Source organism: Mauremys mutica, chromosome 1, assembly GCF_020497125.1.
Source record: "Mauremys mutica isolate MM-2020 ecotype Southern chromosome 1, ASM2049712v1, whole genome shotgun sequence".
NCBI lineage: Eukaryota > Metazoa > Chordata > Testudines > Geoemydidae > Mauremys > Mauremys mutica.
In genome coordinates, this window is record NC_059072.1 from 254,017,788 (window position 1) to 254,044,495 (window position 26,708).

Genomic DNA, 26,708 nt, shown 5'->3' on the forward strand with positions numbered 1-26,708 from the left:
GACCTAGCAGATCACTGGTCTGGATAACACCAGAGGGGAACGTCACACTGGCCCCAACTCATCTTTCCTTATCCTCTTATTTATAAAACTAAAAAACCTGTTTATTTAATTTCCTTGGCAAGCGCTAATTAGGCTTGACTTTTAACAGTTCTCACTTTTTTCCTACATTTCCTTATCTCCACGATGTACCTTTCTTTGCTGATCAGCCCCTTTTTCCATTCCCTATAGTCTCTCTGCTTACTCTCAATAACCTTTTTGAGGTGGATCCTTTCCTTACAACTCCCTCCCCCTCCCCCTTCTTGGGATGGAAATTTCAGATCGTTTTTATATTGTTAATTTGAAGAAATTATAAGTCTCCTCCACATTTAAGTTCCTGAGCTCTTTTGTCCAGCTGACTTCTTTAACTAATTCCATTAATTTCCCAAGGTCTGCGCTTTTGAAATAAAAACTGTAGTTTGGCTGGATTTTGATTATCCTTCCATTTAATTTAAATGGAATCAATTTGTGATCTCTCAATCCAAGTTCGTTTCCTATGGTTATATCGCCTATGATGATCTCACTACTTAATAAAACCAAGTATAAAACTACATCACCTCTTGTTGGTTCAGACACAATTTGATGAAGAAAACTTTTATCTATCCCATGCAGGAAAATAATTTGGCCCTGCCAGTATTAGTAGCATTTATTCTTCTTTCAATATCCGGGAAGTTAAAGTCTCCCATTATGACAATTCCCAAACATATTTCTCTCTAAATATAAAGAGATCACTATCCATATCCAGGGATTACCCTGGGGGGTCTATAGAAGACCTACAGTATGATCCCAACAGAATCTAATTTGCTTCCACAAAGTGATTTTTGACCCAAACAGATTTTGTTTTGTCCATGCTATCACTTCATATTTCTTTAGGGTTTACTGCTTCTTTGATATACAGCACAACTCCACCTCTCTTACCTTTTATTTCTATCTCCTCTAAACAGCATATCCTTCAATAAGATGTATTCCAGTCCTGAGTGTTACTCCACCATGTTTCTGCAATCCCTACAATATCTGGTTAGGCCTCCTGCACCAGTTGTTCCAGTTTCTCCATTTTATTGCCCAGACTTCTTGCATTCATGTACAAGCATTTCAGTTGTTTCTTTCGACTCTCACCCAGTTTTCTAGCTCGTGGTGCTCTGTTGTGTCTTCATTTAGCTGATTTTCCTGTGTACTGAAATCAGGAGTGGAGATTTCTATCCCAGCCTTCTCCCCTCATCTCTTACAGTCTTTCTTATCAATCATGACATCCTTGTTAGTAGAAGATTAATACTTCAGGTACTCAAGTGAAGGCCATCAGTTGAGAAGTCTTCTTTCAGTTAATGACTTTCAATGGTCCCAATCCATTAGCACCAATCCTTTAGTTATCTTCAGTACCTTGTCATACTTTCACTTTGGGACTGGAAGAATTCTGCTGACAATCACTTGAATCATAGAATATCAGGGTTGGAAGGGACCTCAGGAGATCATCTAGTTCAACCCCCTGCTCAAAGCAGGACCAATCCTCAAATCCCTAAATGGCCCCCTCAAGGATTGAACTCACAACCCTGGGTTTAGCAGGCCAATGCTCAAACCACTGAGCTATCCCTCCCCTTCCACTTCAGTGTCTTACCCAGTCAAGCATAGTCATTCTTGGTCCATGCCAATGGGACTCTAGCAGTGTCATTCATTCTGACATACAGCACAATCAGTCGCTTTTTTCCCCACTCCCATCAGGATGCTCTTCAGCTTCAAGTCCACATCTTATATCCTTGCTCCTGGCAAACAGCACACTCTTCTGTTCTCTGGATCTGGTTTGGTGACAGGCCTGATGATTCTTCTGAGTATGTTGCCCCGCTCCTATCCATTCAAATTGCTGTTCAAAGTGGTGGGCTAGGAAAATGATCTTTGCAACATGTCATCCCTCCTCTTTGCATCCCTCCACTGGTTCCACCTTCTCAAACATAAGTTACTTGTCTTCATTTTCAAGGCCCTTCATGGCCTATGTATCATCTCTGTTGTGTATTTGATCGTCATGGTTTTTGTTCCTATGGCAACTGAGTTAGATTATTAGGGGATACCCCAGCCGTTTCTGCCAGTTGGGTGAGCTCTGTGTCTGTAAATAAAATGGTAGTTTTGTTAGCTGTCTGCTGTCTGGCCTCAAGTGATATCTTCCTAAACTGGCTGCCCCCAAGGATATAACAAGTGGCGATGAGGGTGGGATTCCGGTGCTGCTCCAGTAACAGAAGGAAGTAGAAGTCAAGGTAAAGAACAAACAAACAAAAAAGCTGCTTGTTTGCATGACTGTGAAAGTGAAACTAAAATCATGGTTACTCTGACCAGGCCACTGGAACCTTTTGATGAGAATATAGAGCAGTAGCATGTGTATACTGAGCATTTTGAGCTTTTTGTTATTGCAAATGACATTACAGAAGCGAAGAAGGTGCCAATATTCTTAAGTGTTGTAGGGGCTAAAACCTACTCCCTGCTACGCAGCTTAAATACACCCTGTTAAGCCAGCGACTAAATCTTACAGTGACATTGTGGAAATCCTGGGGTCCCATTTTTCCCCAAAACCACTGGTAATTGCTGAAAGATATGGGTTCCACAAAAGAGACCAAAAGGAAGATGAAACAGTTGTACAATTTGTAGCAATTTTAAAAAAGCTAGCAGAACACTGTGAATTTAAGGAGATGTTAAATGATGCCCTGTGTGACAGGTTAGTGTGTGGCCTCTACAGTGAAGCTATACAGAAGCGCCTACTGACAGAGGCTCAGCTTACCTTACAGAAGGCTGATGATATTGCTGTCTCCATGGAGCTGGCTACAAGGGAGGCGCAATACATCGGTGCATCCCCTAGGGTGCAAAAAGTGTCACAAGAACCAACCCACAAAACTGTGCAGAGTCAAGAATGTTACCGCTGTGGTAAGCCGGGTCACCAGGCATCAGAATGCTGGTGTAAGGACCTGGTGTGTCGACACTGTGGCAAAAGGGGACACATTGAGTGTGCCTGTAAACAAAAGAAAAAGAGGCCTGTGGTCTGGCCAACAAAAAGAGGAACCCTGCATACCCTAGAGCAGACCCAGGATGATCAAAATGACACCTCATCGCAAGAGGAAGTGCCACTGCATGTTTTGTCTTTGGCAATGGGCTCACATGAATACTGGGTAACCCCGTTGTTGGAGGGCAAACCTATACGCATGGAACTGGACACCGGTGCAGCCGTCTCGCTGGTCTCCGAGACTGTGTATAAAGAAAAGCTACAGCATCTTCCGCTTAAGGCAACAAAAACTGTTCTGAAGACGTATACGGGAGAAGCTGTGCCCATGTTGGGCACTATTGATGTTAAGGTGGAGCTCAATGGACAGGCTGCTAAATTGCCACTGTTTGTGGTGAGAGGTAACTACCCAGCCTTAATGGGTAGGTCTTGGCTTGGGAAGATTCAACTGAACTGGGCAGAAGTGCACCGGATGACTAAAGAAGAAACCAGTTTAACCCCTTGTAGCGGAGTGGCTATCCGCTCCCGCCTGGTGAGGCTTTAAAACAGCCCTGGGAAGGGGCTTTGAGCTGGGCTGATTGGGGAAGTGGCTGCAGCTGGAGGCCACGCCCCCAAACTGAAGCCCTGGGGCTTATAAGAAGCAGGGAAGCCAGAGCCCAAGCAGTCTCTCTCTGTCTTCAGAGAGGGATGGGCCTGGCTGCTTAGGATTTGAAGAGAAGGTACCTAGAGTGAAGCAGGGCTGGGGGACAGGCTGAGGAGCTAGGGAAGCTCCAGCCTGGAAAGCCCCAGGCTGCGGCCTAGCAAAGGGCAAGAGGTACTGGGGGTTGCAAGGGACAACCCAGGAGTAGGCAAAGCAGCAGGTCCAAACCCCTATTGCCTGTGATGAGTGGGCTGATACTGCAGTCTGCCCCAGGGTGTGGGGCTAGACCATGACTGTCAGTGGCCACTACTGAGGCAAAGTGGGGATAGTAGGGTGGGGGTTCCCCTGGGAGGAGGAGACCCCAATTATAGTTAAAAGGGCACCCGGTCCAGGGAGGGACGCGGGGCCGATAGTAAAGCAGGTGGATCACCGGCCTGCAGAGGGCGCTCCGCAGCTGGATTGAGCTAGATGCCAGGAGTAACCAGTAGGAGGCGCCGCGGCGGTGAGTCGACCCGTTTACACCCCTATACTAAGGAAACATGCTGCTGTTTTTGGAGATGATTTGGGAAGTATGAAGGGAATCACTGTGACATTGAACATTAAACCTGACAGTCCACCAAAATATCTGAAAGCCCGAACTGTGCCATATGCCATCAGGCCGAAAGTTGAAGCGGACCTGGAGTGCCTGGTCACCAATGGAGTCCTAATACCAGTTACCCATAGCTCATAGAATCATAGAATCTCAGGGATGGAAGGGACCTCAGGAGGTCATCTAGTCCAACCCCCTGCTCAAAGCAGGATCAAACCCAACTAAATCATCCCAGCCAGGGCTTTGTCAAGCCTGACCTTAAAAACCTCTAAGGAAGGAGATTCCACCACCTCCCTAGGTAACCCATTCCAGTTCTTCACCACCCTACTAGTGAAAAAGTTTTTCCTAATATCCAACCTAAACCTCCCCCTCTGCAACTTGAGACCATTACTCCTTGTTCTGTCATCTTCTACCACTGAGAACAGTCTAGATCTATCCTCTTTGGAACCCCCTTTCAGGTAGTTGAAAGCAGCTATCAAATCCCCCCTCATTCTTCTCTTCTGCAGGCTAAACAATCTCAATTCCCTCAGCCTCTCCTCATAAGTCATGTGCTCCAGCCCCCTAATCATTTTTGTTGCCCTCCGCTGGACTCTCTCCAATTTATCCACATCCTTCTTGTAGTGTGGGGTCCAAAACTGGACACAGTACTCCAAATGAGGCCTCACCAGTGCTGAATAGAGGGGAATGATCACATCCCTCGATCTGCTGGAAATGCCCCTACTTATACAACCCAAAATGCCATTAGCCTTCTTGGAAACAAGGGCACACTGTTGACTCATATTCAGCTTTTCGTCCACCATAACCCCTAGGTCCTTTTCTGCAGAACTGCTGCCCAGCCATTCGGTCCCTAGTCTGTAGCAGTGCATGGGATTCTTCCATCCTAAGTGCAGGACTTTGCACTTGTCCTTGTTGAACCTCATCATATTTCTTTTGGCCCAATCCTCTAATTTGTCTAGGTCCCTCTGTATCCTATCCCTACCCTCCAGCGTATCAACCACTCCTCCCAGTTTAGTGTCATCTGCAAACTTGCTAAGGGTGCAGTCCACACCATCCTCCAGATCGTTAATGAAGATATTGAACAAAACCGGCCCCAGCACCGACCCTTGAGGCACTCCACTTGATACCGGCTGCCAACTAGACATGGAACCATCCTATTGTTCCAATAGTGAAGAAAGATGGCTCTCTCCGGATTTGCGGTGATTTTAAAGTCACTGTCAACCCAGTGTTGTGTGCAGAGCAATACCCGCTTCCCTGCATCGATGACCTCTTCGCAGGCCTGGCTGGGGGACAAAAGTTCAGTAAGATTGATCTGAGTCAAGCATATTTACAGATGCACGTCGATGAAAAGTCCCAAGAGCTGTTGACTATTGTGACTCATAAGGGGCTTTATCGATACTGTCGCCTACCCTTCGGAATAACGTCTGCTCCCGCCCTGTCCCAGAGGACTATGGACCAGATCTTGTGTGGCTTGTCAGGAGTTCAGTGCTATCTGGATGATATCCTGGTCACTGGAAGAAATGAAGAGGATCACTTAAAGAATTTAGAGGCTACCCTACAAAGACTGGAAGAGTATGGCCTACGAGTTCGCAAAGACAAGTGTGAATTCTTCAAGCCCTCTGTTGAATATTTGGGACACATCATTGATTCTGCAGGTCTTCATAAGGCCCCTGCAAAAGTTAAAGCTATTGTGGAGGCTCCCCCACCTCGAAATGTAAGCCAGCAGCGCTCGTTTCTAGGACTACTGAACTATTATGGAAAGTTCATCTCACAGTTAGCCACACTGCTAAAACCACTTCATGAGCTCCTTGGGCAGCACAAGGCCTGGAAGTGGACTGAAGCCTGTGATGTTGCATTTAACAAAGCTAAGGATGCATTGCTAAATTCTGAAGTTCTAACGCACTTTGATCCATCCTTACCCCTACAATTGGCCTGCGATGCCTCCCCTTATGGAGTGGGAGCAGTCGTGTCACACATTATGCCTTCGGGAGAAGAGAGACCTATTGCTTTTGCTTCACGCACTCTAAGCAAAGCAGAAACTAACTACGCCCAAATCGAACGTGAGGCATTAGGAATTGTTTTTGGAATTCAGAAGTTTCATCAGTACCTGTTTGGGCGAAAGTTTACTCTTCTCACAGACCATCGACCTCTGACGTCAATTTTTGGACCCTACACAGGCATTCCCCCATTAGCTGCTAGTCGTATGCAACGTTGGGCATTGTTACTTTCAGCACACACATATGAAATCAAATATCAGAAATCCACTCTGCACGGCAATGCAGATGGCCTCTCAAGGTTGCCTTTACCGGTCAAACATCAAGATAGTGCCCAAAAGGAAATCTTCTACTTTGAACAGGTAGAGAATACACCCATCACTGCTACTCAGATAAAGAAGGCAACTCACGTTGACCCAGTATTGTCCCAAGTTATGGACCTGGTGAAGCATGGAAAATCTCGACAAACCTCTCCGGTCTCACCCGACCTTGTTACCTACATGTCCAGGAGGACGGAGTTATCGGTCCAATCTGATTGTTTGTTGTGGGGGAGACGTGTCATTATTCCACCACCACTGAGATCACAGATGTTAGAACAGCTACATTCCGGTCACTGTGGAATAGTGCACATGAAGGAAATTGCACGAAGCTATTTTTGGTGGCCTGAATTGGACAGTGCTATTGAAGAGAAGGCAAAAGCTTGTATGTCATGTCAGGGTGTGAGAAATGCACCCCAGTGGGCACCCCTACACCCATGGGACTGGCCTGAAAACCCGTAGCAACGTATTCACATTGACTTCGCTGGCCCCCTTGAAGGAAGCATGTTCTTGGTGGCAGTAGATGCCCATTGTAAATGGCCAGAAGTCTCTATAATGCAGTCCACTACTGCAGAGAGTACTATCCAAAAACTATGAGGACTCTTTAGTCGTTTTGGTCTGCCAGAACAACTTGTGAGCGACAACGGACCGCAGTTCGTCTCTCAGGAGTTTCAAAATTTTATGAAGGCAAATGGGATACACCACATCACGTCAGCACCATATCATCCATCCACCAACGGATTAGCTGAAAGATTTGTGCAGACAATGAAACATGCTTTGAAATCAGCAAGGGGACAACACTCCATTCAAAAGCGTCTGGATACCTTCTTACTTTCCTACAGAAACACACCTCATGCTACGACCAAGGCATCTCCGGCCTTTCTAATGATGGGACGACAGCTGCGCACTTGCTTTGATCTGCTGAAATCTTCTGAACCCCGACAAATTGTGCAACATCAGCAGCAAAATCAAGTTATCAGACGGGCACCCAGAGCAAAAGAGCGCACCTTTAGCCCGGGACAGCCAGTTTTGGCTCAGAATTATACTTCCAGAGCTAAATGGGTCCCTGCCACAATCATCGCTCAAACAGGACCTGTTTCCTACACAGTCCGGACTGCAGAGAATCTTACCTGGCGGCGACATGTAGATCAGCTGTTGCCAAGTCATGCCAGTCCTCAGGACACATCTGCAGTTGAGTGGTCTGACTTCACCACTTCGGGTGAGACACTGAATCACAAATCACCTGTTTCTGACTGTTCTCCTCCATTCAGGGCCAGCTCTAGGCACCAGCGGGCCAAGCACCCGCTTGGGGCGGCATCCTGGGGAGGGCGGCAGAGGGCCCCGGTGGACCTCCCGCAGGCATGCCTGCGGGAGGTCCACCGGAGCCGCTGACCCGCAACCGCCAGAGCGCCGCCCCGCCCCAGCAGATCCTAGCCGCGGCTGGGAGTTAAAAGGCTCTGGGCTGCCCGCCGCGGCGGGGAGCCTGGAGCCCTCTGATTCCCAGCCGCGGCTGGGAGTTAAAAGGCTCTGGGCTCCCCGCCGCCGCGGGCAGCCCGGAGCCTTCTGATTCCCGGCCGCGGCTGGGAGTTAAAAGGCTCTGGGCTCCCCGTCGCGGCGGGGAGCCCGGAGCCCTCTGATTCCCAGCCGCGGCTGGGAGTTAAAAGGCTCTGGGCTCCCCGCCGAGGCGGGCAGCTCGGAGCCTTCTGATTCCCAGCCGCGGCTGGGAGTTAAAAGGCTCTGGGCTCCCCGCCGAGGCAGGCAGCCCGGAGCCTTCTGATTCCCAGCCGCGGCTGGGATTTAAAAGGCTCTGGGCTCCCCGCCGAGGCGGGCAACCCGGAGCCTTCTGATTCCCGGCCGCGGCTGGGAGTTAAAAGGCTCTGGGCTCCCCGCAGGGGGAGCCCAGAGCCCTTTAGACACGCCTGCCGCCCTAAGGGCGCACGGACTGCCCCCCCAGCCCAGGGCGGCAATTCAGTGCGCTGCTTGGGGCGGCAAAAACTCTAGAGCCGGCCCTGCCTCCATTACTGCCGGCGGCTGAGATACCCCTTTGCCCAGCACGAGCTTGTTGCCGGCACAAAGGCCTGAGGCGACAGCAACAGTGGTTCGTTGCCCAGTGTGCCTCGCTCCAATAGACACACCAAGGTGGAGAAGCAAACAAAGGTTTATTTGAGATCTCAAAGCACGGTACTTGGAGACAGACAAGTCTCAAATCAAGCACACTCCATACAAGCAGCTTTCTCTCTTTATACATGATTTTAGCTAGGCATTTCTATTACCCCCACTACTTACCCCCCTTCTCCTCCCTCCCCCTTACGTTCCCATATAGCAAGTACATTATAAAGTAGCAATTACACTAAACAGGTTAAATCATACTTGGCAGAAAATACATCATCTCGTTAGTGCCTACTTTTGAACCTTTATCTTGTCTCACTGTTTGAATTATTACTCTACCTCCTAAACCAGGTGCAAGCAGAGCCCCCCCTTATCTCCCGGTGGTACCAGGGTTGAACTAGCTGTTATACATTCCATTCTTTCCATCTGGCCCGTGAGGTTAATTACAGTTTAAACATGGCAGCGGTTTGGGCAAGCAAGCTTACTTTTGTTCACTCAGGCCTGATACAGGGATGCTTTATTAGCACTGTCGTTTTCCATCCTTCTGTTAATACTGGGCCATGCCTGGTGCCACCAACAAGCTGATACCACCTCCTCACCTGTTCGTGCTGCGGACCCAGAACCTATGGTACTTTCGGGTGCAATAACACCAGAAGTTCGCCGTAATCCACCTAGAGACAGAAGGCCTCCTCATCGGCTGGATCTTTAGCTAGGGCGAACCCACGGTTATGGGGCAAAATAATCCCCAGGGTTTAGCCGGGAATGGAGGCAATCTACCCTCCTTCTCTAGTCTAGTGTGTGTTTTATTTAGGGGATGTTCTTATTGGGGGGGAGGAATATGTTGTGTATTTGGTTGTCATGGTTTTTGTTCCTATGGCAACTGAGTTAGATTTTTAGGGGATAGCCCAGCCGGTTTCGGACGGTTGGGTGAGCTCTGTGTCTGTAAATAAAATGGTAGTTTTGTTAGCTGTTTGCTGTCTGGCCTCAAGTGATTTCTTCCTAAACCGGCTGCCCCCAAGGATATAACAATCTCTCTTTCACTTTCAAGATTTTGACTCTCCCCTTTAAATGGCCAGTGATATTAGCTTTCATTGCCCTCTTGTTAAATTCTTAAACAAGCAGTTTTGTGCTTCCTCCTATGCTGTGTCTCAATCTTGGATGAGCTCCCCATAAACATCTGCAAAGCCACCCCGTTATCCTCTTTCAAAACCCTCCTTAAAACTCTATGCCATAATGCCAACAAAAACTGAATGATGGTTAGGGCCTCAGGCGGAAGGGGTGGGACCTCAGGTGGAAGTAGGTGGGGCTGGGGGTCAGCCTCCCCCAGCCAGACCATCCACACTGCCTGGCCCGTGCTGCCTGGGGTTCCGTCAGCAATTTAAAAGAGCCTGGGGCTCCAGCTGCTGCCGCGAGCCCTGGGCCCTTTTAAATTGCCATCCCCGGGGCAACTGCCCCTTTTGCCCCTCTCCCCCCTGTCGGCAGCCCTGCAGGTAAGGTCCCTATGGGCATGGCCGCCAACCAGGGAGGGGGCAAAAGGGGCTGCGGCAGTGCTTTAACTTTGGCTGCGTATGAGACAGTACCGGCTTCTTACTGGTACTCTGTACTGGCCCACTTTCACCCCTGGCTCTGACCCCTGCCTGTCATGCTGACCAATACATTCTCATTGTTTCCTTGTACTTCGCCACCTGTCTGTATCCATCTGTTCTCTCTTGTCTTAAATTGTAAGTTCTTAGGGACAGGGACAATCATGTTGTTCTGTTTGTACAGTGCCTAGCATAATGGGGTCCTGGTAATACAAATAATAATTAAAATGTTACTAATAGTCTTTCATACATCAATTTGTTCCCTCACAGTGTGTTTAAAGATCTATTTTCCCTTTTCATGCATTTTTAATTTCATAATTTATCTTTTCTATGTTTTCGCAAGTCTGTCCTCCTATCTTCCAGTACCCAAAGTGAAACTAATGTTTCAAATGCTCCACATGGCAGAAGAAGTGGGGCAAATTTTAGCAAACATATTTACTAACAACATGAAAGCTTTGGAGAGACATGTTAGTAAAACTGATGCCAAAAAGCACTGCATTTTCTCCATGCTCAAAGCTCTGCTGGTCTGAAAGCCCAGGAAAGCAAAGTGCTTGAATTTGGCTTTTTGCAGTTAGCTTTGCTTTGCTGCTGCACAAATTCCCCAGTGTGCTTTGATCTACCCTGCTTTGAAATGGAAGTAGATTAAAGTGCACTAGGGAGCGTTTTGTGCCCATAGCAGGCACCACAGGGACACTTAGTGCCTGGCAAGCTACTACAGGACAGATTTACATCCCCACTTGCCACAAAGTGTTTGTGGAGAAAAGCTGAGGAAAGGCAACAGCTGAGGGGCTGAGGCCTAGAGTTGGGTGCCCTTGGTGGGCCACAGAGGGGGAATATAGGTGCAGTTGTCCTGACTTGTGAAAGTGGGTGCATAATTGGTTGAAAGACTACTCAGCATATTGTAGCTATCAATGATTCACTGTCAAACTGGGAATGCATATCTAGTGGGATACCGCAGGGGTCAGTCCTGGGTCCAGGATTATTCAACATTTTCATTAATGATTTGGATAATGGAGTGGAGAGTATGCTTACAAAATATGTAGATGGGAGGGGTTGCAAGAACTCTGGAGAGCCGGGCTAGAATTCAAAAGGACCCTGACAAGCTGGAGAATTGTTTTTAAATCAATAAGATGAAATTCAGTAAAGACAAGTGCAAAGTCCTACACTCAGAAAGGAAAAAAAATCAAATGCACAACTATAAAATGGGGAATAATTGGCTAGGCAGTAGTACTGCTGAAAAGAATTAGGGGTTATAGTGGACTGCAAATTAAATATAAGCCAAAATGTGAGGCAAGCGCTGCGGGGGAACGGGGAGGAGCGGAAACATGGCATGCTCAGGGAGGAGGCGGGGGGGCAGGGGACGAAGTGGAGGAGGAGGTGAGGTTGTGGGGGGGGCAGGGCAGGGAGCTTGGCTGCCTGTGGGTGAAGGGGCTTAATCAGCAGCAAGGAAGATTTAGGTTAGATATTAAGAAAAAATTTCCAACTATAGGGTTAGTTAAGCTCTGGAATAGGCTTCCAAGGGAGACCGTGGAATCACCATCATTGGGGGTTTTTAAGAACAGTGGACAAATAGTTTTCAGGAAAGGACAAGTAAATCTAGACCAGCCTCAGTGCAGGGGGCAGGACTAGATGACCTCTCAAAGTCCTTTCTACCCCAACATTTCTGTGATTCTAATCTTGCAAATGCATATGCTTAATTTTAGCATTTGAGTAATTCACACGATTGGGGCTATGGTCTTTGTTCCTCAGTTTCTCCGCCTGTAAAATGGGGATAATAACACTTCCCTACTTCAAAAGACATGTTGTGAGGATAATTTTTTTTTTAATTTGTGAGAGGTGCTCAGATAGCTTATGGTGAATTCTATAGAAATACCTATAAATGAATACATAAATGTTGGGGGAAAATGCCGTTTGTCTTCAATAAAAACAGTATGTGGAATGGTGTATTCAAACCTAATAGAAAACGTTTTGGGTTTTTTTAACGTCAAGGAAAACAGGTTTTGGATTTAACACTTCCTTGCTGTGAACCAAATGATGACATCATTCTACTTGTACACACAAACAAGAAAGTAAAACTGGTGATAGGCAGCTAGTGGGATTTTCAATCTGTCTTTAGATGCTTAAATACCTTTGAAAATCTGTTCTTTAGGAGTCTCAATCTTTATGCTATTAAGTGCCCAACAGTGTATCTACATTGCAGCTGGAAGCATGCCTCCCAGCATGGGTACACAAACACATGCTAGCTCTGCTAAAGCTAGCATGTTAAAAATAGCAGTTTGGACATTGCAGCACAGGTGATGTCACAGGTTAGCCACCTGAGTACAAGCCTGCCTGAGCCCTGGGTCCAAGCTCAGGTGGCTAGCCTGTGCTGCAAAGTCCACACTGCTAATTTTGGCATGTTATTTCAGGTAGAGTTCGCATGTGTCCGTCTACCCAGGCAGGGAGGCAGCTGCACTGTAGACATACTCTTTGCCATCTAAAAATGGGATTTAGGCACTTTTAAACATTTTACCCTTTGTCCCTAAACTATTTCAAAGCCTGCAAATCTCCAATCCTGCAAATACTCAAGCATGTGCATAACTTTGCTCTGTTCACTTCAGTGGGAGGGACTACTCTCACATGAGTAAAGTTACACCCACGCTTATGCACAACCTTACAGCTATTTCCTAGGTTTTCAGAATTCATGAAGTCAAGGACGTTTTGCTGGGCTAGCAGCAAACTTTATATTTTTCAGGCAAGCAGTTAAGAGGAATAACACCACCTGCTCCCCCCCCCTTCCTTTTTATGCCTTTGGAGCTGAACCATGTCCATATTTCTGTGTAGTATGTTGTCTTTGATCATATATAGGAGGCAGTCTCCTTGAGGATCATGCTGGGAGGGATCAACTGTTTATCTCCTTTGTGAAATCCTATCAGCCAGTCTCTTCAGCAACCATTTGCTTGCTGACTCCGTGACTAGATGATGTTTCTCTGGCAGTAATTGTAATTTTCTAAGAGCTTGCTGCTGGAAAGTCAGGACTTGATTAAAAATGCACAGGCAGGAATATAATTTCACTGCTACTGTTCTCTCATACAGTTTCTTAAGATGTATGTTTCAGGTGACTGGTTATTGCAGTGGGGTTTGCTCTAGGTCACAGAAGGAAGGAAAACACCTCTTTAAGGAAACAGTGTTCTGCAGATTTTGCAATGACAGAGCAGTTGGGGAAACAGGGAAAATTCATTGGCTGCTGTTATTATTTGTATCTGGCCCTTAGTCTGTTACATGATGGTAGAAAATAAGTAAATAAAAACTTACGCTAATAATATTATCATCTCAGCATAATAAAACATTGACTTTTACTGCCAGTCAGCTCTTCAGGGGGAAAATAAAACACAAGCTGCAGAAGCAGAGGATACCAGACTGAGAGTTTAAAAAAAATGCTCAAAACCAATATAGCTACCAAGTCTCACTCATTTGGAGGCAATTTCCCTCTATTTGAATAGAATTTAAGACAGCACTAGAAATCTCTCTCCCTTTTTTGTGAGTATTTCAATGAGATTTCTCTTGCAGAAGAAATATCCTTTAAAACAATTTTAGAGGATGTACGAATCGTGTTTAATATTCAAAATATATCTGAAATATTATCAAAATGACACCTATTTATAATTGTTCTGTGAGACAAAGTATAGTGAAAAGATGGTAGGACTGACTTGTAGTTAAAGCAGAGGATGGGATTCAGTAGGTCTGTCTTCTATTCCCTATTATACCACAGGATTTAGCCCTGATCCTGCAAAAACTTATGCCCGTTGATTTTTAGCATGCAGAAGTCTTTACAGGTTTGGGGCCTAATTTTAGTGTCTTGGTTTTTGGGTGCTAAAATAGATACCTGTGTCTGATATTCAGAGATGGGGAATATCCATACTGTTATTGAAGTAAGCAAGAGTTGTGGTTGCTCAGCACCTCTGAATATCATGTCCTAGGTATCTAACATTGGGCTGCCAAAATTGAGGCCACTTTTTAAAACATGACCCCCATCCTGCAAACCCTTATGCTGATCTGTAACTTACTGATATGAATAGTCACACTAGTCATAGTCACACATATGAATAGTCACACGAAGTTAATGGGACTATTCACATGCTTGAAGGTTAGATCCTGCAAGTGGCTCGACATGGCCAGATGCAGACATCTGCACCTGTGCTGAACCACAGCCGCTTCAGCGGGGCTCTCTGTGGGCTGAGAGGTTTGCCCCAGTGTGACCAAGGGCAGGATTGTGTGGCCTTGGGCAATTCACTTAAGCCTTCATCTTGCAAAGACTTATGCAGCTACTGTAGGATTAAGACCTAAGAGGGGAGAAGAATTCATTGCAACTACTAAATCAAAGAAAATTTCAAAAATAACAATACATGTTTTTAAACACAACAAAAACAAACACATTAATATTACATAGATTTTTTTAAAGAAAAAAAAAAGAAAAATCAGAGACCTGTTTTGGTTACTTTGTAAAATCCAATTGATATTTCTGCCATACACGTTGCACTTTTGCTCTGTCTTTGGAACCAGCCTGTATAATGAACCAATCCTGCAAATTGCTCTGTGTGGGTGGGCCATGTGGAGCACAGAATCTAAAACTGCCCTGGCAGCTTAGGAGTTTCTGCTTTTAGCATCAATGAAAGGCTGGTACTTAGAGTTCATCTCTGTGTGTGACCAGGGAAAAATACATAAGCCCCTTAGACATGATCCTGAGCTCTCGCATCTCCTAAAGGGCCCAATCCTGCATGTTGGGGAACTTGGCCACTGATAGGCAGGGAGCTGCAGTACTGGGCCAGAAGGCAGGGGGTCAAAGATAAGGATGCTTAACATAAAGTCCTTAGGGAAATGGCACAATGGGACCAGGTGCCTGCTGGTGAGTTTTGTTTTCCACTTCAGTGGGAGGAGAAAAAGCCCATTGCAGAGCCCCCCTGCTTTGCGCTACAAGCCCTTGTTACTTAGGCTCAGCGCAAGTCCCAGTCATAGAATCATAGGACTGGAAGAGACCTTGATAGGCCATCTAGTCCAGTCCCTTGCACTCATGGAAGGACTAAGTATTATCTAGACCAGGGGTTCTCAAGCTTTTTCTTTCTGATTACCCCCCGCCCCCGCCCCCAACAGGCTATAAAAGCTCTGTGGCCCACCTGTGCCACAATAACTGATTTTCTGCATATAAAAGCCAGGGCCTGTATTAGGGGGTAGCAAGCAGGGCAGTTGCCTGGGGCCTCATGCCACAGAAGCTACATTGCTTCAGCCCCAGGTGGCAGGGCTCAGGGCTTCAGTACCAAGTGGTGGGGCTTCATCTTTCTATCCTGGGCCTCAGTGAGTCTAATGCTGACCCTGCTTGGCAGCCCCCTTGAAACCGGCTTGCGGCCCCCCAGGGGGCCCCAGACCCATGGTTGAGAACCACTGATCTAGACCATCCTTGGCAGGTGTTTGTCTAACTTGCTTTTAAAAATCTCCAATCATGAAGATTCCACAACCTCCCTGGTCAATTTATTCCAGTGCTTAACAACCCTGACAAATAGGAAGTTTTTCCTAATGTCCAACCTAAACCTCTCTTGCTGAAATTTAAGCCCATTGCCTCTTTATTCCTGGGGGAATTCTGCACCACTGCGCAATGCAGAATTTTCCAGAAATTAATGTTGGGTGTGCAGAATTTCCTTCCCCCCCGAAACGGGTTCCAGAGATGTTTGTACCACTAGGGGCTGCTGGACCTGGCAGAGCCCAGCTCGCAAATAGAAGACAAAACTGCGGGGGAAGGGAAGGAACTGGAAGGTTCCCAGTGTTGAAAACAGGGGGTGCTACTACCCCTGAAATGGATCTTTTCTGGCTCCTGGTGGATTACTGTCATAGCAGTGAAAAAGGTCCACAATAATTATCTTCAATACACAGCAGTTTATTGAGAAGAAATTACAAGCGGTAAAGGGTTACATTAAGCACATAACTCCTATGTTAGACATTAAGAACTATACATTAAGAGTTATACCTTCCTCTTAGCAATCATCTCTTTCACAAATATACACAAACAAGCCCTGCGCTAGCCTCATGCAGTTCCTGCTTGGCAAACAGAAGGTGGTTACCAGGTCTATGGATGCCTTCTTCTCTCCAGGTCTGTTCTTCTCAGCCCTCTGGTCTGTCTCAGATTCTCTCGCGCAAGACCGTGGTTGCCTTGAGACTCCTCTGGTTCACAGTCCTACTCAAGCCCATGGAGCAGAGTTTTGGCTACTCTGTCTAGCAGCATTGCTTCTTCAAGCATTAGTTAAGGAATCCCAACCACAGTAATTTACTTTGCTTTACTCTTTTTCCTTAAAGGAGTCACATGTCTTAAAAGCATGCCCAGTGGGCATGTGGTTACTACTTTTACCTAATTAGTGTTTTCGAAGGGGCTGGAGGTGGTGGTACCGAATGAACATCACCCCATCCCACGTTTACTCACTCAGCAATCATTCACTCTGGTTCTCTGCATGATGTACTTGCTGTAAGGTCGCTAAAACCAGGTGGACCTGTGCTCCATGCTGGAACTTTATATTTACTTTTACATGGGCCCATATTTGCTGACCAATAGGTTCAATATTGATCGTACATGCAGATTTTGCCAGTCCTTTATTAAATTTGCTTCTGCTTAAAGGGAACCTGCTCCCAGGATCCTCTGCAGCCATTCAGCCATGTTTAAGTCATATAAAGTTATGCTCACACCATTCATTCAGTATAGCCACACCAATTTGGCACCATCCCAGCAGCTGCAGTTCTCAGCATGCCCTGAAGGAGGGAGGTGGTGGCACACAAGAAATGCCATGGAAGCCTGGGACCCAGCATCAGGCTGTTTCTCCCTCTGGATCCCTGGGTCTGAGTGTCTGGGTTGGGGGTGTGTGTGCAGGGGTATGGGGTGTGAGTGTGTGGGCCAGGGGTAGGGTTGCTAGGTGTCTAGTAATGTTACAGATATACTTGATGATGGGTATTTTGTAATAAATTATCAAAATAATTGAAACTAGTGATTATATGGTGTTCTTCTGACAAAATTTTTGCAGAATTTTAAAATATTGTATGCAGCATTTTTAACTTTTTGGCACCGAAGTCCCTCCAGGTGTACCTCTGGCTTATCCTTAGAGGTTGAAGAGAATAGTTTTTCTCCCTCCTCTTTGTAACAACCTTTTGTGCCATCCTGGGTAGGTGAAGCTTGCAGCTGCCGAACCAGTGAAAGCAGCAAAGAATCCTGTGGCACCTTATAGACTAACAGACGTTTTGCAGCATGAGCTTTCGTGGGTGAATACCCACTTCTTCTTCACTTGCATCCGAAGAAGTGGGTATTCACCCACGAAAGCTCATGCTGCAAAACGTCTGTTAGTCTATAAGGTGCCACAGGATTCTTTGCTGCTTTTACAGAACCAGACTAACACGGCTACCCCTCTGATACTCGAACCAGTGAAGTGCGAGAGTCTTGGGGGCATCCTCCCGCCCGGTCCCACCGGGATCTGCAGCCAAACTCCCGTGATCCGCCTGGGGCCATAGGTGGGGGTGGGTGCAAGGCTGGCCAAGTCCCGCGCGGCAGCCAGAGAGGCGATGCCGGTCTCAGGAGCTCAGTCAGCTGCAACCGGAGAAGCTCCGCTGCAGCGCGGGCACCGGCCAGGCACCGACCCCTCTTCGCCGGGGCGAGAGCCCGACCCTGACCCTGCCATGGAGGCTGGGCCCCGAGTGCGGGCGGGGAGGCGGGAAGAGGCTGCAGCGCCCGCTCATTCCCGGCCGGCTGCACAGGAGTCAACGGGGCGGGGCCCGGGATCCCGCCCCTCTGCGAGTCGGGAGTCAGGGAAAGAGCAGCGGCGGCGGCGGCAGCCGGAGGTGGCGGGGGGGAGGGAGGAGGGGCAGGTGAGGCGGAGTCACTGGAGACAAGGGCTCTGCCCCGGAGGCAGCTGCATCGCGTTGCCGGAGTCTCAGCCACCTCCGCAACTTGGCGCTGGGCTCCCGGGGGCAGCAGCGCCTCAGGTGACAGCCCAGGTGGGCCGGTGGGGGCCGGCCGTGGGCAGCTGCCTTGCCCCTGCGCTGCGCCGAGCCGGCTCCGGCACGGGAGCTCCCCGCGTGTCTCCCCGGCGTGTCACGGCAGCTCTCGCGGGGGAGGAAGAAGGAGCGCCCGGGGCGCCGAGGGGCTGAACTTTGGAGCCTCTGCCCCTTATGGGGCCGGTCCCGAGTGGGGGGCGGCGGCGGCGGGGGAGGCGCTGTTGCTGCCGCTGCCGCCCTGTGTGAGGCGAGCTCCCTCCCGCCGGAGCGGCCCGGGGAGAAACTCCGCTCAGGTCGGCACCCCCCGCTAGTGCTGCCGCTGCCGCCGGGCCAGCGCGGCGCGGACGCGTCTCTGCCGGGGAAGCCCCCAGCGCTGCCCGGCCATGGAGGAGGGCGAAGGCGGCGCGCGGGAGCCTGGGTCCGGCATTCCCAGGTACATATGCCCGGGCTGGGGGGGTCGTTTCCTTGTAATGCGCTCACGCCCTAGCGCTGTACTTCGCTTCCCTGTGTGTTTGGGGAGGTGCCGGGTGCGCCGCGAGCGGGCCCCCCAGCTCGCTCCTGTTCGGAGAGAGACTCCTCCGGAGTCTGGGTTCAAGCTGAGGACGCTGGGCAAAGCCTGGCTCTGTGCTGAAGGCGGGTTTGGCGGGTGTTTTTTTTTCAAAGAACTGACACTTTCGCTGTAATTTTACTTATTGCTCAGAATTGCCCTCATTCCCGTTGTTGCAGCTAGATAGCACCACGGAGATTTTCCTTAATAATTAGCAATAGCCTAAGCCCATGTTTTTGAGGTTTTTCTCACTTAGGGAGGGCCATATCGCAATATAGTATGTTGGCGCTTCACTGGATTAAATGGCTCTAAAGTCGAGCCCCCCCCCAACAACCGAACCAAAAAAACAAAACTGAGATTAACATTCAAAAGCCTCTTACATGGGGGCATATGTTCTGTTAAGATTTTCTCTTGGTAGATAACCTTTAATGCCCATAAAAATTAAAAGGAGGTGCAGCAATTGAAAATATTTTTTTAATCATTTGCTTATTTATTTTTTATATTTAAACTATTTCTTCAGTTGGAAGAAGGAAAAAAAAGCAGGATCTGTGAAACCCAATGTTCAGTACTTGGAAAGAGATACTTTTTCTAGGTAGTGGGCCTTCAGAGTGGTATCTTTTCTATCAATTTCTTACATGGAACAATGAAGGGTTTGGGGTAAAGCAAAGTCTATGGAAGAATGACTTTGGAAGAGATTAAAAAGAAGTAATTAAATATGTCTTACAATACATTCTCCATAAATAGATGTAAAACAGTTTTGTATAATTGTATTAATGACATATACCTGTTGCCAGAAAGATTAGAGATAGTAAATATAGAAATGTGAATATTAACTACTGTAAAACAAAGCTTGGAAGGGTGTCATGCTGTGGGGGTTTAGAGAGGATGAATATATTCCGAAGGGAAGTTTGTCAGTGTCATTCTCTCCGTTTCCAAGAAACCATTAGTGATGCACTGGAACAAAGAATCTCTTAAAAATAATAGATTAATGGCTTTAACATACATATAAGCTTCTGTTAAACAACAAACAAGAAAATTTTGTAAAATCAGGAGACCACCCAGGACTTCGGATAAGGCACAGTGCCTGTAGATATGGGATTACTTAACTGTTGAGGAGAATATCATCATAATTTTTGAAACCTGTCTCTTTCCTGCTTCCCAACAGTCAGACTGAATTATGAAATGAATCTGTGTCCTCTACCTTCATTATCAGAATCCTAAACATGACGTGTGTGGGTTGAAGTATCATGCTTTCTTGAATTGTCTTAATGCTGTGTGTATGAGTGTGAAAGGTTTCTTTAATTATAAAACTAATGAAAAAAACCCAACCCTTTTCTGAGTAAGACCATAACTAAATGATTAGTGACTCTACAAACTGTATTATAGGGTTCAATGTTTGTATCTGTCTCTCTGATTCCACATCAGATTTGGTCAGCATACAAATGAAAGATTTTTTTTCTAACTGCCAGCCCTGTGAACTCAGTGGGTCTGAACATCCAGTAGTGCTTCTTCTGACTCATGTATCATCACCAATAAAAGATTCAATGGATCAAATTCTCCCTATGGTTACACCCATCCAATTCCATGTCATTATTTGAGGCTGGACTTGTGTAAACTGAGATCTGAATTTGCCCTCACAGTTGGAATTTAGACCGCGATAGATCTTTCAAGCTGCTCTGCATGAGTGGATCCCTGTGCCCAGGCAAAGACCCATTGACTTCACTGGGGCAAGTGTAATGGTTCTTCCACACAAAGTGTTTTGCACAGGTGGGATCTATCATCACTTCAGTTGATGTATGAGCCAGAATAATATCCAATTCACTTTTCAATAGCCAATGTTGGTTCTTCATTGCTAATGGGAATAAAAAATTGTAAAAACAAAAAACCCTAGTTATTGTAAATAAGTACACCTGATGCCAAACACATACATGGAGTAGATCTGGTGAAGGGGAAAATGGGGGCCATTACTATGTAGTCACTTTTCAAAGAGTGTTTTTCTTTAAATGGGTTATTGCCAAAAAGTTACAAAAAAGCGCACATTTTTAAGGTCATCTTTGTAATTGAATCAGTTATCACTATCTGTTTTTACTAGCACAGAACTAGTGGAAAAACTAATTTTTTGCATCTTTGAACCATAGACTCTTACCTTTGCAATCTATATTCGTTGCATTTGTTATTGCCTATTTTTTCTGTATTATGAAAACCTCTTCCCAATTAGTCACAGTTTAAGCCAATTGTCTACAAAATAGATCTTCGGCTCTGAATCTCTCTGTTGCCAAAAGCAATGAAGTCTGGCACTGACCATAAATTACAAATGTTCCAGTTCATTGTTTTGTATTTTCTATAACTGTTCTTCAGGAATACCCAGGACCGATGAGAATGGGGGGAAACCGGTACAAATTACCGGGGCCTGGCAGTCTGGAAGAGGGCCCGTCTTCGTCGGCCCTGTTTAGCTGGTCCACCCTTGCTGGGGGGCCTGAAAAATGTTTTCCACCGGGGCCTGAACCCGCTCTCCGCGGCCCTGGAAATACCACCAGAATTTAGTTTACTAAAGCATACTTTTTAAATCTGCATGTGGAGAAATTTTGTGTACAATAACTTCTTTTATATTGTAGGGTTGATCCATATGGATTTGAAAGGCCAGAAGACTTTGATTATGTGTCATATGAAGAATTCTTTTCTAGATATCTGGTGATACTCACTAGAAGAGCAATAAAATGGTCAAAGCTTCTAAAGGGGAATAATAGGATACAGAAAAGTTTAAAAGGTAAGTTATATGTTTGTATCTTATTGGACCTGAATGTAAATCAGTGTTGAGAATAGAATTTAAGTTTAAATTGGCTTGCACTAGAGAACACAATACTAAATGTCTTTTCTGCTCTAAGTAATAACAGACTGAATTCAGTAATAATACATAAACAAACGTGCTGCTGTTCTAGGGATAATCAATTTGATTTAAAACTCACAAGGGAGTAATCCTATTTGATGTACATCATAATATCTTAGTCACTATGTCTATAATCAAGAAGGATTATACCTGTGAGAGACCAGATAGTAACAAAAATATTGCTTGTAGTACTTTACATATTTGTGTACTCAAGCGACCTCATTAAAGGATAGTTGCATGGTGCAGCAGAAAGCGTAAAGAACTGGAGAGCTGAGTTCTTTTCCCAGGTTTGGCGCACCATTGACTTGTTCTCTGACATTTTGCAAGTTGCTTGAGTTTTCTGTGCCTTGTTAACTCCCTTTTCACAAATGGTGGAAGTCTTATGGCTAAAAAGCACTATTACTTGCTAAGACTTAATAATCAAAATTTAAAAACAGAGGAAGTAAAATTAACAGAAGAGCTAGGTGCAAATATTTGAGAAGATGTTAACAGAACTCTTAATTGCCAGTTCAAAAAGCAGGAAAACCTCTTATAATAGCCCAGTGTATGGAAGTCTAGGGTGTGAAACTGGAGGGGGGAAATGTAATTAAAGACACAAACATATATGGATAGTTGCCAGTTTGTGAGGACATTCTTATCCTTCAGGATCACTCATCCATTGGAACTGTGACAAGTCAGTCTGTTAATCCTCTGAACCCTTCATCTCCCCCCACCCCCACCTTTTGGTTTCATTGCTCTGATGCTTCAGGAGTCTGAATTGCTGATCCTGTAATGTCTATTCCAAATGCAAACTGATCATAATGCAAAACAGAGTGAGGAGGGTTTAACTTCCAGTTCTTCTGTACAGTCCCTCTGAGAACCTCCACAACCCACACCCTAATTTTCTACTTCCCCAGGGAAGATCTGAGACCCTTTCAGAATGTGTAGTGTAGTTCTACTGGACCTCAAAGGACCATTTAATGTATGATATCTCAGCAGTTCCACGCCCATATGTCCTCAGGCCCCAGAAAAGCTCCTAATTACTATCATACTAACAAGAAGAAGGGATGTAATGCTAATTCATTAATTTGGAAATACGGCATATTTATGTGTTGATTTGTTGCATGCAGATGCCTCGTGTCTGACATGGCATGTGTACATTCATAGTTCTGTTCTGCTTGAAAGAAAACTAATTAGGGTGCTTTAACAACTGTTATGCTGTATATCCTGTTATCCTTGATCAGAGTTCCAGAAAGATGGGTCATATGAATTTTGATCATCATTCCATTTGCTCTTTCTTCATCCAATATTTGCTATCCCTCTACCTTGTTCCTCACCTTGTCCTAGCTATTTCAGTCCTGCTGTCTTTCATTCCCCACCCTTGGTTCACTTCTTGCTCCTCTTTTCTCTCTCTCTCTCCCATTACCTGACAAGTTTTCTCCTCTCTTCTCCCCCTCCCAAGCTGTTCTGTGGCAATCTGTGCTTTCTTTACAGTGTCCCAAGTCAGCTTTCTTCTTTGATTCATTTACAGCTGGTCAACAAGCACCAGAGGTGCAATACTAGAGCCGTACATGACCACTGAAAGTTACTTTAATTCCCACCTACAGTGTGCCTGTGTAAGAAATTCAAGTAACCTACTTGCTGCTGGAAACAACTTGTAGCAGAAAGTACTTACTGTAAACCTTATCAGCCTTATGATGCGAATGCACTAAGCTGCTGTGGGTTGGAAAAGGGTCTGCAGTTTGTGGACATACAGAATATTTGTGAAACCAGCTTCTATAATTTGCAACCCGTCAGAAATGTCTTATCAAACGCTGAATGAATGCATAGGCTTCTCCTGTGTGTTTCCACTTTGTAGCTTGTTGTCCAGACTGTATATGGCATGTTCAGATGTGAGGTATTTGGACACAATTTCAATTTTTCTTCTAATAATTTTAGAAGTGAACTAGAGTAATTTTCAAAATCCTGTTAAACGGAATACAGCTGTACATTCCAAATTACTCTGTAAAAGGCATTGGATCTTGTATACTGTTCCACTTAGTCATGCTATTGTACCCAGTACTCTTCAAGAACTAAATGAGGAAATGATATAAAATGGTAACAGGTTTCAGAGTGGTAGCTGTGTTAGTCTGTATCAGCAAAAACAACGAGGAATCCTTGTGGCACCTTAGAGACTAACAAATTTATTTGGGCATAAACTTTTGTGGGCTAGAACCCACTTCACTCCATGAATCTGATGGAAAATACAGGAGCAGGTCTAAATACATGAAAAGATTTGAGTTGCTTTACCAAGTGTGAGGTCAGTCTAACAAGACAATTCAATTAACAGCAGGATACCAAAGGAGGAAAAATAACTTTTGAAGCGGTAATGAGTGGCCTATTTCAGACAGTTGACAAGAAGGTGCGAGTAACAGTAGGGGGAAATTACGTTTAGGTTTTGTACTGACCCAACCACTCTCAGTCTTTATTCAGGCCTAATCTCTACGCAAAAGAATAAATGGACACAAATCTGACATCAGGAATCATAACATTAAAAAACCAGTAGGAGAACACTTCAATCTCCCTGGTCACTCAATTATAGACCTAAAAGTGGCAATTCTTCAACAAAAAAACTTCAAAAACAGACTCCAATGTGAAACTGCAGAACTAGAATTAATTTGCAAACTGGACACCATCAGATTAGGCCTGTATTTTCCACTCCATGCATTTGATGAAGTGGTTCTAGCCCCCGAAAGCTTATTCCCAAATAAATTTGTTAGTCTCTAAGGTGCCACAAGGACACCTGTCATGAGTCTGACAGAGGGTATGGCTACACTGGCGAGTTGCAGCGCTGGAAAGCCTCCACCAGCGCTGCAATTAGTAAGTGGCCACACCTGCAGGGCACTTCCAGCACTGCAACTCCCTGGCTGCAGCGCTGGCCGTACACCTCACTCAGCATGGGGAATAAGGATTCCAGCGCTGGTGCTGCAGCGCTGGTCATCAAGTGTGGCCACACACCAGCGCTGTGATTGGCCTCCAGGGTATAAGGATGTATCCCAGAATGCTTTTATAAATTACTCTCTTTGTTTTGTTATGCAGCCTCTCTTTGTTTTGTTATGAAGGAGCTCCGATTGGAGCTCCGTTGCTTATCTAAAAAACAAACAGAGCTCCTGTTTGCTGTGATCATCTGTACCTGGCTGTAAACAATCAAATGAGAGGCAGGCAGGGAGGGAGTGAAACAGCGGGGAGTCGTGTTGGCTGCAGGCTGTTTGCAATTAAGAGTTAAGACTAAGGGGTCGGAAACATGTTCTGATTTTTCAATGCAGGAAGCTAAACACACAGTGTTGGCTCCAAAAATCCCCTCTCTCTTTCCCCCCGCTCCCTGTCACACTAGACCCCACTCCACCCCCCTCTTTTGAAAAGCACGTTGCGGCCACTTGAACGCTGGGATAGCTGCCCATAATGCATCACTCCCAACAGCGCTGCAAATACTGCAAATGTGGCCACACACCAGCGCTGGCCCTGCACAGCTGGATGACCAGCGCTGCAAACTAAACCGTAAGTGTAGCCATACCCGAAGTGGTATTCACCCACAAAAACTTATGACATCTGTTAGTCTATAAGGTGCCACAGGACTCTTTGTTGCTTTTTAAGGACTCCTTGTTCTTTTTATAAAATGATAGTACCTTTTCAAATTGTAATGAAGCTATGTGTTCTGTTGTTTGTGTCCTGTAATGTGTGTGTGACCTAAGTGCTTGTCTGTTGATTGTCAAAACAATTGCAGCTTCAATTCCTGTCTTTGATTGTGTTTGTTCTGTAATTTTTTTACACTGCATGAAGAAAGTCCTTCATTTTTCCTCATTTGTGCCATTTTTGTTTTTTGCGCCTGTTAATTTTGCTTTCACTGTCTCTCTCTATATACCTAAATACACCTTTAAACTTCTTCAGTCTTCTTTGAAGGGTAATAGATCAAATTAATCATAGCACTTAAAATTAGAGAAGGTACTGGAAAATGAAACAACAGGAACATGTTTGTTTAGAATATAAAACATGGGGTGAGGTGGGCGTTTGTGTGGCGAGAGGGGAATGAAGATGTTACAAAGAAAATATAAACTATTTCCAATCTCATGCTTATCCATAACTTGAATGCCAACTGTACACAAAATCCACTGCTTCTTTCTGATGTGTTGAGAATAAAATAAGCAACTTTTAAAATTCCATATGCTTGTCTCCTGGCTTCAGCTGTGCTCTTGCTTGTATTTCTTTAGGGTATGTGCTATTTTCCTCAACACTTACATTTGTTTTTTTATGTGCAGAAATATGCTGCAAATATGAAATACTTCATAATGGAACTTTGATAATATTTTTGGATAAAACAAGTCTTTTTTTTTTCTTTTTTGTTTTTAATTAATACATTCCCAAATGACTTTGCCTAACCACACCATAGACAGACATAATTTGTTATGCTATACCAAAAGCATGTCTTATCTATAGGCAAAGGAAAAGGAGTTTTCTGAGTGAATGTGAAAATACCACCATTAAGGGAATGCTGTCAACTTAAAAATTGCACTTCTGTCACAGTTCTCTTATCTGTTGTTGTTATAAGTAATCTCCAATACTGGGAAAACCAGATTTTTTTTAATTTATTTATTTTTAATTTCACTTACTTTGGGCACTTGGCAGTACTTTAAATATATTCTGTTTCCCTCTGTGGATCTTTTCTCCTGTAACAGAGAGAGAAATATATTCATAAATGTGATTTTAAATCCACATAACCTGGCATGGTGAGCCAGAGGCAAGTGCAGTACTGGAACTGCTTTACTCTCATTTTTAAAGAATGGACTAGATTTCAGGTTGGTATCATCCTTTCACTAGTGTTATACAGACAACATACCTTGATTAAAGGTTTTTTCATTTATTATACAAGTGGGCAGGCTCAGTTTAAACTGAGGTTATATGTACTGCTGTTCATGCAAATAACACCATGTGTGCCACCAACCTTGATAGTCCGTGGAGCATTGTGTGGATGCAGGAGCCTGCTCTTCTGGAGTCTTTTGTGGGATCAGGACC

General features: G+C 45.4%; 1 protein-coding gene across 1 annotated transcript in view; it reads left to right on the plus strand.

Moving 5' to 3' along the window:
* Positions 1–18,329: 18,329 nt before the first annotated feature.
* The window catches only part of GRTP1 (growth hormone regulated TBC protein 1), a 56,368-nt gene continuing 47,989 nt past the window's right edge, over positions 18,330–26,708 (plus strand). The window contains exons 1-2 of the mRNA XM_045007414.1: positions 18,330–18,679; positions 21,409–21,560. Of these exons, the coding sequence (XP_044863349.1) occupies positions 18,630–18,679; positions 21,409–21,560 (202 nt within the window). The 5' untranslated portion in view covers positions 18,330–18,629. The remainder of the gene's footprint in view (positions 18,680–21,408; positions 21,561–26,708) is intronic.